Source organism: Leucopleurus acutus (genome assembly GCF_964270905.1).
Source record: "Leucopleurus acutus genome assembly, chromosome: 7".
Taxonomy (NCBI): Eukaryota; Metazoa; Chordata; class Mammalia; order Artiodactyla; family Delphinidae; genus Leucopleurus; species Leucopleurus acutus.
The window spans coordinates 31,945,377-31,960,472 of NC_139150.1; the positions used below are offsets into that span (position 1 = coordinate 31,945,377).

A 15,096-nucleotide genomic window follows, 5' to 3' on the forward strand; every position below is an offset into this window, starting at 1 on the left:
TTTCTGACCACAATACTATGGATTAGAAATTAGTTACAGGAAAAATGTTACAGGAAAAGAACTCCACAAATACATGGAGGCTAAACAGTGTACTACTGAATAACCAAGAGATCACTGAAGAAATCAAAGAGGAAATAAAAAAAATACATAGAAACAAATGACAATGAAAACACAACGACCCAAAACCTACGGGACTCAACAAAAGCAGTTCTAAGAAGGAAGTTTACAGCAATTCAATCTCACCTCAAGAAACAAGAAAAATCTCAAATAAACAATCTAAACTTACACCTAAAGCAACTAGAGAAAAAAGAACAAAGAAAACCCAAAGTCAGTAGAAGGAAAGAAATCATAAAGGTCAGAGCAGAAATAAATGAAACAGAAACAAAGAGAACAACAGCAAAGATCAATAAAACTAAAAGTTGGTTCTTCGAGAAGATCAACAAAATTGATAAACCTTTAGCCAGACTCATCAAGAAAAAAAGGGAGAGGACGCAAATCAATAAAATTATAAATGAAAAAGGAGAAATCACAGACAATGCAGAAATACAAAGGATTATAAGAGACTACTACAAACAACTATATGCCAATAAAATGGACAACCTTGAAGAAATGGACAAATTCTTGAAAAGGTACAATTTTCTAACACTGAACCAGGAAGAATTACAAAATATAAACAGACCAATTACAAGTAATGAAATTGAAACTGTTATTAAATCTTCCAACAAACAAAGCCCAGGACCAGATGGCTTCACAGGTGAATTCTATCAAACATTTAGAGAAGAGCTAACACCCATCCTTCTCAAACTCTTCCAAAAAATTGCAGAGGGAGGAACACTCCCAAATTCGTTCTATGAGGCCACCATCACCCTGATACCAAAACCAGACAAAGATATCCCCAAAAAAGAAAATTACAGACCACTATCACTGATGAACATAGATGCAAAAATCCTCAACAAAATACTAGCAAACAGAATCCAACAACACATTAAAAGAATCATACACCATGATCAAGTGGGGTTTATCCCAGGAATGCAAGGATTTTTCAATATATGCAAATCAATCAATGTGATACACCATATTAACAAATTAAGGGGAAAAAAACATGTGATCATCTCAATAGATGCAGAAAAAGCTTTTGACAAAACTCAACACTGATTTTTGTTAAAAACTCTCCACAAAATGGGCACAGAGGTAACCTACCTCAACATAATATAGGCCATGTATGACAAACACACAGCAAACATCATTCTCAATCGTGAAAAACTGAAAGCATTTCCACTAAGCTCAGGAACAAGACAAGGATGTCACTCTCGCCACTCTTATTCAACATAGTTTTCGAAGTCCTAGCCAAGGCACTCAGAGAAGAAAAAGAAATAAAAGGAATACCAATTGGAAAAGAAGAAGTAAAACTGTCACTGTTTGCAGATGACATGATACTATACATAGAAAATCCAAAAGATGCCACCAGAAAACTACCAGAACTAATCAATGAATTTGGTAAGGTTGCAGGATACAAAATTAATGCACAGAAATCTCTTGCATTCCTATACACCAACAATGAAAAATCAGAAAGAGAAATTAAGGAAACAATCCAATTTACCATTGCAATAAAAAAAATAAAATACCTAGGAACAAACCTACCTAAGGAGGAAAAAGACCTGTATTCAGAAAACTATAAAACACTGATGAGGGGCTTCCCTGGTGGCGCAGTGGTTGAGAGTCTGCCTGCCAATGCAGGGGACACAGGTTCGTGCCCCGGTCCAGAAAGATCCCACATGCTGCGGAGCAGCTGGGCCCGTGAGCCATGGCCGCTGAGCCTGCGCGTCCAGGGCCTGTGCTCCACAACGGGAGAGGCCACAACAGTGAGAGGCCTGTGTACCGCAAAAAAAAACACACAAAAAACACTGATGAAAGAAATCAAAGATGACATAAACAGACGAAGAAATATACCATGTTCTTGTATTGGAAGAATCAATATCATGAAAATGACTACACTACCCAAAGCAATCTACATACTCAATGCAATCCCTATCAAATTACCAATGTCATTCTTGAGAATGCCAAATAGCCAAAGCAATCTTGAGAAAGAAAAACGGAGCTGGAGGAATCAGGCTCCCTGACTTCAAACTATACTATGAAGCAGCAATAATCAAGTCAATATGGTACTGGCACAAAATCAGAAATACAGATCAATGGTACAGGATAGAAAGCCCAGAGATAAACCCACACACATATGGGCACCTAATTTATGACAAAGGAGACAAGAACAAAAAATGGAGAAAAGACAGCCTCTTCCATAAGTGGTGTTGGGAAAACTGGACAGATACATGTAAAAGAATGAAATTAGAACACTACCTAACACCATACACAAAAATAAACTCAAAATGGATTAAAGACCTAAATATAAGACTGGACACTATAAAACTCTTAGAAGAAAACATAGGAAACACTCTGACAAAAACCACAACAAGATCTTTTTTGACCCACCTCTTAGAGTAACGAAAATAAAAACAAAAATAAACAAATGGGACCTAATGAAACTTCAAAGCTATTGCACAGCAAAGGAAACCATAAACAAGACGAAAAGACAACCCTCAGAATGGGAGAAAATATTTGCAAACGAAGCAACTGACAAAGGATTAATCTCCAAAATATACAAACAGTTCATGGAGCTCAATATCAAAAAAACAACAACCCAATTAAAAAATGGGCAGAAGACCTAAACGGACTTTTCACCAAAGAAGATATACAGATGCTCAACATCACTAATTATTAGAGAAATTCAAATCAAAACTACAATGAAGTATCACCTCACAGCAGTCAGAATGGCCATCATCAAAAGATCTACAAACAATAAATGCTGGAGAGGGTGTGGAGAAAAGGAAACCCTTTTGCACTGTTGGTGGGAATGTAAATTGATACAGCCACTATGGAGAACAGTATGGAGGTTCCTTAAAAAAACTAAAAATAGAACTACCATATGACCCAGCAATCCCACTACTGGGCATATAACCTAAGAGAACCATAATTCAAAAGGACACATGTGCCCCAGTGTTCATTGTAGCACTATTTACAATAGCCAGAACATGGAAACAACCTAAATGTCCAATGACAGATGAATGGATAAAGAAGATATGGTACACATATACAATGGAATATTACTCAGCCATAAAAAGGAACGAAATTGGGTCATTTGTAGAGATGTGAATGGACCTAGAGTCAGTCATACAGAGTGAAGTAAGCCAAAAAAACAAATATCGTATATTAACGCATATATGTGAAAGCTAGAAAAATGGTATACAGATGAACCTATATGCAAGGCAGGAATAGAGATGCAGACACAGAGAATGGACACATGGACACAGGTGGGGAAGGAGACGGTGGGACGAATTGGGAGATTAGGATTGACATATATACACTATTATGCATAAAATAGATAGCTAATGGGAACATGCTATAATGCACAGGAAGCTCAGCTTGGTGCTCTGTGACGACCTAGACGTGTGGGATGGTGGGGGGGTGAGGGTGGGTTGGAGGGAGGTCCAAGAGGAAGGGAATATAGGTATACATATAGCTGATTCACTTCATTGTACAGCAGAAACTAACACAACATTGTAAAGCAATTATACTCCAATTAAAAAAAATTTTTTTTCACTAAAATCCTTTGGAATAATTGGAGAAAGGACCACAAAACAAAATGAAGCCTGAGATCACTGATTATTTGAACTGTAATATTCCCCATCACCGCAATCACCAGTACTTGATAAAGCCTATCTCACCCTGGACAGTAGTCCACACCTGTAAAGACATATTTACTGATATCAGGAAGCTTGCTTAAATAATGGCATGGAGGTAAAGCAAAGCACAGACCAGCCCCTCTCCTGGGATCAACAAACAGTTGGTCCTCTTTCTTTTTATACTTTCTTCTTCCCCTATTTTGCTTGATTTGAAACTCAAATTTTGCCCATATTTTCAAATTCTATTCCTTGAGTAAGGAGGACTCAGTGATATAGTTAGACAATTATAGCTAGGCAGCAAATTGGTGTCAGAGTTGTCTATCACTGTCCATAGAATGCCAAACTAGACTCCATTCAGAGCTGAATCTGGTCACCACTTGTCCACTATGACCTTGGCTCTTTATGCTGGGCCAAACCATACATACATAACTTTATCCTGGTACAGCACACCAAGGTCCTAACAACAGTGGCAGCTCAGAAGCCTACACACCACTATCTACCAGCCGTCCCTTTTTGCTTCTGATTTGCTTATGTTTGTTTTCATCTCCTAGGCCTCCCAAATCTGACAACCATTAAACTTCCTTTTTAACATTTGGCACCTCATATATGCTCTCAACATCCCTTTAACAATGAGTTAAAACCATTTATGAGGGACACTGTAGCTTTCTCAAACTAGAGTAATGTATAGACTTTTCCCTTTTTAAAGGAAAACAATTCTCGAAATACTCTAAGAATATGTCTATGGATTTTAAGAAACACTGAATTAGGTTTCCTTGTCTGCCTGAAAAAAATAACAGAATCTTAATAAGTAGTTATAGGAGCACCTAAGAGTCTGAAAAAATGTGATTTATTAATATTTGTCAAGTAGAATGCAATTTAGGCATTTGAAGTCAAAAGTAATGAAGAATTGTTTTTCCCTTGCTGGTAGTTGTACAGTTTAATCAGTGTGCTTGGAAAGCTACAGGTTTAAGAAGCTAATGCCAAAATTCCAGGTATGCTCCTTTATTCTTCACTCTCTAAATTCCAGCCAGCTTTCAAGGCCAGCTTTAGTCTTAGATCCCAACCAAGTGAGCTATCTTGGTTCTGAACTCCAAAGATACATAATCTATATGCCTTAATTAACATGCAATCATATACAAAGAAAAGCCCAGAAACAAACACTATGATATACAGGCAGAGTATACTGTCCTACAGTAGGCAATAAACAGAGTAGGTAAGTATGGTGTTGACATTAGGAGATTTTAGTAATAGGAAAGGGACTATAGGAACCATAGCACTAAAATGTCTAAAGGTATTAGTGGTGGCAAAGCAGAATACCAAGCAAAGAGGGAATCTAATAAGGAAGGGACAAAAGAAGGAATGCAGTGGGTCAGTGTGGTAGGGAAGGGAGTGGGAAATAGTAGAAAATATCTCATGGAGTCTTCCCACCAATTTACAAAGCTAGTGTTGTTAACATCCTCAAGGTCGCATTGGTAATAAATGGAGGAATCTGATCTAATCTATTACAACCCAGTTTTTATGCATTGGGACTAAAACTTGATTATAAAAGCCATAAGGAATAAGACAAAAGGTAGAGACAAAACTGGACTAGTAGCAGTGGTGATGTGCTCTTGAGTGAATGGCCCAGAGTTCTTCTAATTCCCCTTGACTAGAAATAGGGTTGGTTCCACAGTTACAGGAATAGAAGAGGACACTTGAGCAATAAGGCTGAAGAAAAAAGCAGGGTGCCTAGTAGATATTAATTTATTAACATGTATTGGACCACATGTGGATCTCTCAATGGCTTTGCAAGTACTTTTTTATTGTGGTAAAAATATATATAAAATTAACAATTTTTAAGTGTACAATTCAGTGGCATTAAGTACATTCACAATGTTGTGTAACTATCTTGACTAAACTATAGGTTCTTTTTTTATACTATTCTCTATTCTTCATTGAGTTTGGCACAGTGTTATGCACATAGACAGCACTCCATAAATACATGGTTAATTAGCCTAGATACTATCATGACCATGTGATGATAATGAGAGGATGTGGTCACTCTTGTTACGTTCCCAAATCATATGGTGTCTAAATGGATTTTCTGTTGAGTGCTTGACAATGTGGTCATGAGAACTCACTCACCCTGGGAACAGTAATCAGGGGTTCTCCCTTGAGCTTTTGCCTAATAGCATTCTGTCTCATGTCCTTACACAGACTATTATAAATAGGACATTTGTTTACAGCCATGGCTATACGCAAAGTTTTCCTGCACAAATCTTCCTCAGATTAGGGGCTAGGAGCTGCTTACATAATGTAATCAGAAATACAACTTGTTAAATGGCCACAAACCCTTAATTCCCCTTTCATGTGCCTATTCCATTGGAAGAGAAATGTATTCCTTTTGAATAAGAAGAACTTTGTACATGTTTAGTTTGTTTTTTATATCAACTTTGAGGTATAATTTACATACACTGTAACTTATCCATGTTATCATGTACATATCGAAGACTTTTGGCAAATGTAAATATTTGTGTAACCATACAGATTTTACAAACTATGTACAGATTTTACAAACTGCATTAGATCAGATTATGAGTTACAATTATTGAATAAATCTTGATTGTAAAAACAACAAATATTTTGGGATTTATATTGTATTATTCCCTTTTATATGCAAATATATTAACACACTATACAGATACCTAATTCAGAAATTTCAAACATTTTGCTGCTTCTGATTTAGAAGCATTTAAAAAAGGAAAATGCTTTTAACAATTTACCGTACTCAATTTTAGGCATTACATTCCAAGAAAAAAATCCACAAACTAGAAAACAAGCAGAGTAAGTCGCTAGTACTGAAAAGCTGAGAAATCATATTCTAGAAAGAACACATTAGAGAATCAAGAGTTCTTAAGAGAAGAAAATATGCTGAGGTGTGGTAGGGTTAGGAAGGATAATGTTGATCTCAAAGAAGTGAAAAACTTTTTGTTTTTTTTCCCTCTCCATTATGGTTTATTACAGGATATTGAACATAGTTCCCTGTGCTATACAGGGAACTATATTCAATAGGACCTTGTTGTTTATCCCTTCTATATATAATAATTTGCATCTGCTAATTCCGAATTCCCAATCCATCCCTCCCTAGCCCCACTTCTGCCTTGGCAACCACAAGTCTGTTCTCTATGTCTGTGAGTCTGTTTCTGTTTCGTAAATAAGTTCATTTGTGTCATACTTTAGATTCCACATATAAGTGATATCATATGGTATCTTTCTCTTTCTGACTTACTTCACTTAGTATGATAATCTCTAGGTTCATTCATGTTGCTGCAAATGGCATTATTTCATTCTTTTTTATGGCTGAGTAGTATAGAGAAAACCCTAATGACTCCATAAAAAAACTACTAGAAATGATAAATGAATTCACCAAGGTAGCAGGATACAAGATTAGCATACAGAAATCTGTTGCATTTCTTTACACTAACAATGAAATATCAGAAAGAGAAAGTAAAAAAACAATCCCTTTTAAAATCACATCAACAACAACAAAAAAAACTTAGGAATAAACCTGACCAAGGAGGTGAAATAATTGAAAGCTGAGAACTATAAAACACTGATAAAGGAAACTGAAGATGATGCAAAGAAATGTAAAGATATCCCATGTTCTTCAATTGGAGAAATTCATATTGTTAAAATGGCCATATACCCAAGGCAATCTACAGATTTAATATTATCCTTATCAAATTACCCATGACATTTTTCAAAGACCTACAACGAATAATCCTGAAATTTATATGGAATCATAAAAGACCCAGAATTGCCAAAGCAATCCTGAAGAAAAAGAACAAAGCAGGAGGCATAACCTTCCCAGACTTCAGACAATACTACAAAGCTACAGTAATCAAAACAGTGTGGTACTGGCACCAAAAAAAAGACATATGGATCAATGCAACAGAAAAGAGAGCCCCGAAATAAACCCACACACCTACAGTCAAATCTTCGACAAAGGAGGCAAGAATATACAATGGGAAAAAGACAGTTTCTTCAGCAAGTGGTGTTGGGAAAGTTGGGCAGCTGCATGTAAATCAATGAAGTTAGAACACATCCTCTCACCATACACAAAAATAAACTCAAAATGGCTTAAAGACTTAAATGCAAGACTGACCCCTGAAAACTCCTATAAGAGAACACAGACAAAATATTCTCTGACATAAATTGTGGCAAAGTTTTCTTTCTAGGTCAGTATCCTAAGGCAATTGAAATAAAAGCAAAAATAAACAAATAAGACCTAATCAAACTTATAAGCTTTTGCACAGCAAAGGAAACCATAAATAAAAATGAAAATACAACCTATGGATTGGGAGAAAGTATTTGCAAACAATGCAACAAGGGATTAATTTCCAAAATATAAAATAGCTCATACAACTCAATAACAAAAAACAAACAATCCAATCCAAAAATGGGCAGATGACCTAAACACATTCCTCCAAAGAAGACATGCAGATGGCCAATAGGCACAAGAAAAGATGCTCAATATCGCTATTAGAGAAATGCAAATCAAAATTACAATGGGGTACCACCTAACACCAGTTAGAATGACCATCATTAAAAGGTCTACAAATATCAAATACTGTAGAGGGTGTAGAAAAGGGAACCCTCCTATACTGCTGGTGGGAATGTAAATTGGTACAGCCACTCTAGAAAACAGCATGGAAGTTCCTCAAAAAACTGAAAACAGTTGCCATATGATCCAGCAATCCCACACCTCTGCATGTATCTGAAGAAAACTGTAATGTGAAAAGACACATTCGCCCCAATGTTCATAGCAGCACTATTTACAATAGCCAAGACATGGAAGCAACCTAAATGCCTATCGACATAGTATCATGTCATCTGCATACACTGACAATTTTACCTCTTCTCTTCCAATTTGGATATGTTTTATTTTTGTCTTGTCTGGGCATCCTTGTCTTATTCCAGATTTTAGTGGGAAGGCTTTCAGCTTTTCACCGCTGAGTATTATGTTGGCTGTGGTGAAAAACTTTTATATGGTAAAAAGACCAAACTTTTTCAGGATATGGCTCCAGAGGGCAAAAGTACTAGAGGGAAGTTATTAAGGGTAGAGTTTACTTTACATAAGAAAAAACTTCTAAGAGTTAGAGACTCCAAATGGAATGGTTGTATCCCTGCACTGTTATTGTTCAAAAATAGGCAAAAGATCATCTATTTGAGAAGTTGGTGCAAGAGTAGAAGGATTAGATTAGTAGGCCTCCTAAGTCCTTTCCAAAAGGACAATTCTGAGATTGTGTGATCTAGGAACTTCTTCTAATTTAAAGCCAGATGTCAGGGAAACCATAACTCAAAGATGTACAACCCTTAAATCATGGTTTGATCAAGAACAATGAACTAAACCCAGACAGAAGCATACGCAGAAACAGACTTGCACCTGTATATACATACGTATACACACACACACACACCCCTTCCCACAATTCCTGGGAAGGAAAAATAAGAATCACTTATAAAAATAATGACAAAATCTGTTCTATCTTTCCCACCAAATCTACTTTATGTTCCCTAGTCTATGTTAATAGTATCACTGGCTACCCGGTTACGCAGAATAAAGCCTTAATGTTTATTTTCTTTGACTCTTCCATCTTCCTCCAATTCCTACTAAGTCTACCCCAGAAATACCTCTCAGCTGTTTTTTATCTTTATACTTGTATTGCCATGCTCTCAGTTAAACTCCTGCAATTGATTCCTAAGGTCCTTCCACCTATAATCTCCTCCTCCCTAGGGCTATTAATCACACTGCTAACAGTGATCTTTCTGAAGCACAGGCTATCACATCACTCTAATCTGCTCAAAAATCTACTGGCTCCTTGATACCTACAAAGTAAAGTTCAAATTCTTTGGTATGGCCTTCAATGGCATCTCAATCTCCTTGCTTAGTTTGCCCATGGTATCTTATGCTTTGGTTACACTGTAGTTCTTGTCATTCCTGAAAGGCTATACCCTTCTTTACTCCATGTTTTTGTTTAGATGTCTTCAAATGCACCCCCTCATTCCCTCCTGTGGAAGTTTTACTCATTTTCCAAGGCTCAAGCAAATGCTACCTATCTTGTGACACTATCCTTAATGCTTCTATGTCACAATCCCTGGCTCCCTCCCTTGGAATTAAACAATTCTCCTTGGAGCCAATAATACTTCTTTTCACACCTTATTTTTGCATTTAACAATAATGCTTGAAATTTCAGTTTTGGGTGAGTCCAAGCTTATGGCCACCCACTGTAAATCCTTAAAGGCAGACAGCAGGCTTCATTTATTTCTATATCCAACCTTGTCAGAACCCCAATACCAAGTACCTTTTGTGTAAAAAGTGCTTAATAATTTTTTTTTTAAATTGAACTGGGATTTGAGGACAGTTAGACTTTTGTCCATGGCTCAATGCCAGTCTTAAAAATTGTAAATTCGGGACTTCCCTGGTGGCACAGTGGTTAAGAATCTGCCAATGCAGGGGACATGGGTTCGAGCCCTGGTCTGGGAAGATCCCACATGCTGCAGAGCAACTAAGCCCGTGCACCACCACTACTGAGCCCACGTGCCACAACTGCTGAAGCCCGCGTGCCTAGAGCCCATGGTCTGCAACAAGAGAAGCCACTGCAATGAGAAGCCTGCGCACCGCAATGAAGAGTAGCCCCCGGTCGCTGCAACTAGAGAAAGCCCGCGCGCAGCAACGAAGACCCAACGCAGCCAAAAATAAAAAATTAATGAATTTTAAAAAAAAGAATAAAGATCCTTAATTTAAAAAAATTGTAAATTCTATTAAAATTCTGCTCAGAAGCCTAGTGATTGATAAAAGTCTCTTATCCTATTAATCTAACATCTCTGAGCCAAAAACAGTTATATACTTACATTCACTAGGAGAGAGAAATCAGTGACCAGTTGGCTAAGTTCAATTAAGTCCTTAAAAAGAAAGAGAAAGAGGAAGTTACTTACTTTCATGCCTCACAGCTACCAAAAGGAAAATCATTTTTAACATACCGCTTCTAACGTTTCCCATGATTCTGCAGCATTTTGATCTCGAGGAATTTCAGGCAACACATATATCTGAGTCATACTCTGAGGATCAGCTTCATCTTCAGTAGTGTGAAATGTTCCTGGATGAACACAGCCTCATGTTTAGAGTTTATCTGCTTTGTTAGAAAGACGGTAGAATGAATCAATTCCATAAAACAACTACCATGTGAAATGCTTACTAACAGAATTCAGGCTAAAAGTAAATTGATTATATATCTATGGGCAAGTTACTTAACAAATATTTTTTCTTTAATTATTCTACAAAGTCATCTAAAAAAATTGCTACAAATACAACTTACCCAATCTGAATAACTAGGGCTAGATGTGGAAGTAGCACAAAGTAGAACTATTCTATTTGGCCAATGTTCTATGAAGAGATACCCAGTAGATATGTTTAACACTTTTCATTGCTAAATCATTAACATTTCTTTGGCTATTTTAGTAATAAACATCAGATTCACAAGATTTTAAAAGTAGGGAAGTGATGTATTTTTAGCAATGAAAATCAGTCATTTTTGGTAACAATAAATTTGTCATCAAACTAACATCTCTTACCATATGTATCTTTTTGTACATATTGCCACCCTTCTCCTCAGAGTAATTTTTCTGGCCCATGCCTCCACTGCTTCTATGTCATTTCTGGATTTTAAAAAGTCATCAACCCATTAAGGCTTTCCTCATTAAACACTGTTATAAAGATGAATTAATTTATACTCCAAACTCCACTTTCAAGTCTTTCTTATTTCCTTCTATTGGTTTTACCAATCCATTCATTAAACTGATATTTATAAAATGCCTACTATATGCCAATCAGTGTGCTAAGGTAAATCACAAAACAGTTCCAAGTCATAGTGGTTAGGGGTATGGGCCTAGTCAGAACGATCTGGGTTAGAATCCTAGTTTGGCTATTTACTAGCTCTTTGACTTGGGAAGGTATTTCACCTCTTTGACTGATTTTCCTCATTTGTAAAATGAGGTGGTATTTATTTTGCACTGTGGCTGGCTTATCTATTAAGAACAAGTGGTTAATAGTTACTATTACTGTCACTGCTACTGCCACTATTGTTAATGGAACTTACTATATAATGTGTGATATAGACATGTTAACAGGCAAGCTCACTATAGTCTGATAAGAACTATGATATGGGTAAGCATGGAATGCTATGTGAGCACCAAAGAAAGGTATTTAACCTAGACTTGTGGAGGAAGAGTGGTCTGGGAAGGTTCTGAAGCTGAAGCCTGAGGATGAACAGAAATTATATAGCTGAACTGGGGCAAGGGTAGAGGGGGAAGGAGAAAGTATTCAGGCCAGGGAGAATAATATTTGCATAAGTTTGGGAACTGAAAGGAGTCAGTATAACTGAAGCATAGACTATGACAAGAGAAAGCAAAGGTTGAGGCTGGAAATCTAAGATGACATCATTTATGGCATTGTAAACTATATTAAAGAGTTTTGTCTTTCTCTTAAGATCAATCTGGAACTTTTAAAAGGAGTGGGAGACAGGAAGCTGAGGGTGCCATAATCAGATTTCAGATTTAGAAAGGTAACCACAGCTGTAGTGTGAACAACAGATTAAGGATGGAGTTGAAAGGTGAAAACTTAAAGAGTGAAAAACCAGTTGGGAGGCTTTTCAATGTGTCTGGTGCAAAATGATGATGGTGCGCTCTAGGATAGTGGCGGTGGAAATGGAAAGAAGAGATGTGAAGGTCTACTTCCCTTTGTCTTCCTTACTGCAAGCTCAAAACACCTACCACTTTAATATTTTCTGAGCACCCATTATGTATTGTGTTGAGTACCAGGGATAAAAAAAAGTGAATACAAAGTATCTGCTCTCAAGGAACTTATATTCTAGCAGAGAAGACATACAAAGAGACAATCCTAAAACAATAAGAGAGTGCACTGATATCTAGCTAAATATAGATACATATAGTATTTATGGGAGTTTCAAGCTGGGGGTGGCATCTGACCTAGTTTGGTGTGGTGTGCACCAAACTAAAAAAGGTGATCTTTCCTACTAGCCTAAGAAGATAGGAATATAAATTCTAGGTGGAGAGACCAGCATGAAAAAGGTCCTCAAAAAAAACCCAACAACCAATATAGCTTAATATAAAATCAGCAATCTGGTCTTGCCAAAGCACAAAGTAAAAGACATACAATATAAAAGTGGTATTTTATAAAACTGCATTACTATTTTACTTTCAAAATTTGAGAATGTTTTACCTCTTAAGGAAAAAAACCCATCTGAATTGTTTAGGAAGGGCACAGTCAGTTGATTAAAAGTTAATTTGTAGGCTTATTAGAATTGACAGTGTTCTTTTAATTTTGAATCTTCACTGAAATGAGTACATTTCCCTACCTTAAAGGAAGAGCAAAAACTTCAAATACAAAATATGTTTTACATTACAACATATAGCAAATATCCAACATTTTAAAAGCTCTGATTTTTACAAATGCTTAAAAGAGTTATTTACCCTGTCTTAAGTTATCACATAAAAATACTTCTCAAAGTAATTAATTACTCTAAGATCTTTCTTCTACTTAATATTGCTTTTGTAATAAGAGCTCCCAACTTCTTTAATAGGATGATGAATAATGATAACTGTTATCATTAACAGATCAAATGTAAAGCAGAACTTTATAAACATAACAACACTCAAAAGATTTTTTTAAGGCATAATCTTCGTTCTGTTAGAGAAGATTCCAATGAAATATGCCAGGATGTATAACAAAATAATTATTATTATCGTGATTACATAAATTCTTGACCTAAAAAATGAAGGGATGGGAAATGTTTGACATTTGAAGCAAACACAAAAGATTTCCCTCAGTGAAAAAATAAAAAATGTTTAAGTCATTTATGTTTCACTTGAAACCAAACTGCGTATGCATCTTAGTTCAAATGGAGTCTTAGAACAAAGAAATCTGTTCTCTTCCATGGAAAATCCTGCTGTAAACTTACAACTCGGAACATCACTAATCAATTCGAGGCGTGACTAACAATAGAGAAAGGAATCTTTTAATTTCTACAACTTCCGTAATTCATTTATTCCAGCTTGTATTAAAAATCACTATATCTCAGTGATCATCCATTGACTTTGAACTTTTACAAGTTGCTACAGACATGATGAGGCAAAACACAGAGATAGATTATAGCTGCAGGAAAGATGGCTAAAGAGTTCTTATCCTGTCCACAGAAGTCAAAATTGCTATTGTTTTACAGGACATAACAATCTCAGTTCCATCCACTTGCAAACAACTGCAAGTGCAAAGGGCACGTGGACTATACATATCACTCACCAGTGTTTTTCAAATTCTATTTATAAAATATTATTGACTATAAACTCAAATAAACATTAAGATATTTTTAATTCATGTGAAAAATAAGCTTAATAACATGGACATAAGACTCCTCCTTTCTCTCTGTGTCTAAACATATTCTCTCTCTGCCCCCCCCACCTTTCTCCATACATCACGAAGGGCAATGACTCTAGTAAGAATTACAACACATATTTAAGGAATTTCTACTAAATTTTACTACATTAGAAAAAGTTCCATTATAAATCTAAGTTAATTCAAAAGCATTTCCTGAATTCTTTCATGTTCTAACAGCTTTAACATAGTGACATTATTTTACTGATCATCTACATAAACCTACCCATTGAAATAAGATGACTTCTAAGTCATGGCTTAACTAAGCTGCAGAGGAGAATTTTTAAGAATATTAAAACCAATACAAAACACACCTTCTGAATAATATACAAAAGCATCTACGTGATTTACAAAACTGTTCAATACAAGTGTATATATGTACTGTGATAATATCTAATATTTCATTAAATTCAATATGCTGGTCTGAAGTTCCCAGCAGTTTTAAGGTTGGATTCTTTCCTTTTGTGAATATTTGTTTAAAATGTAATAAGATTCTGTTTCTATTGCACTGATGAAGTGTGTGTGCTGGATGGGGAGTAAGAAAGAAAGATAGAGAGAAGCACTGGTTTGCTCTGTATGCCTTAATACACCTTTCTAAATACAAAACAAATGTGTAGGCTCATCACTTCTCTTGGTGGGAGGCAATATGCTAAAAATGAACTAGACACACAGGAGAGAAAGAAGGGAGTTTCTCAGATCAGGCAAGATCGGCAGAGAAGATTTGCTTTAGGAACTCTCAGAATCTGGCCAAAAGAAACAGCAAAATCATCACAGCTTCCCCCTAAACTTAATAAGCTTCTTTCATTCTCCAGAGAACATAAAACATTCTATTCTACTTGTTATTTCTATCTGTAAATGAAAAACTATTTT

The 15,096-nt window shown here is 36.0% G+C and overlaps 1 protein-coding gene across 4 annotated transcripts in view; it reads right to left on the bottom strand.

Moving 5' to 3' along the window:
- The window catches only part of STX17 (syntaxin 17), an 83,526-nt gene that overhangs the window by 12,013 nt on the left and 56,417 nt on the right, over nucleotides 1–15,096 (bottom strand). For all 4 annotated transcript variants that reach the window (XM_082842259.1, XM_082842260.1, XM_082842261.1 and 1 more), the window contains 2 exons: nucleotides 10,761–10,876; nucleotides 10,632–10,682 (listed from right to left, as the gene is read on the bottom strand). In XM_082842259.1, coding sequence (XP_082698385.1) covers nucleotides 10,632–10,682; nucleotides 10,761–10,876 — 167 coding nt within the window. The remainder of the gene's footprint in view (nucleotides 1–10,631; nucleotides 10,683–10,760; nucleotides 10,877–15,096) is intronic.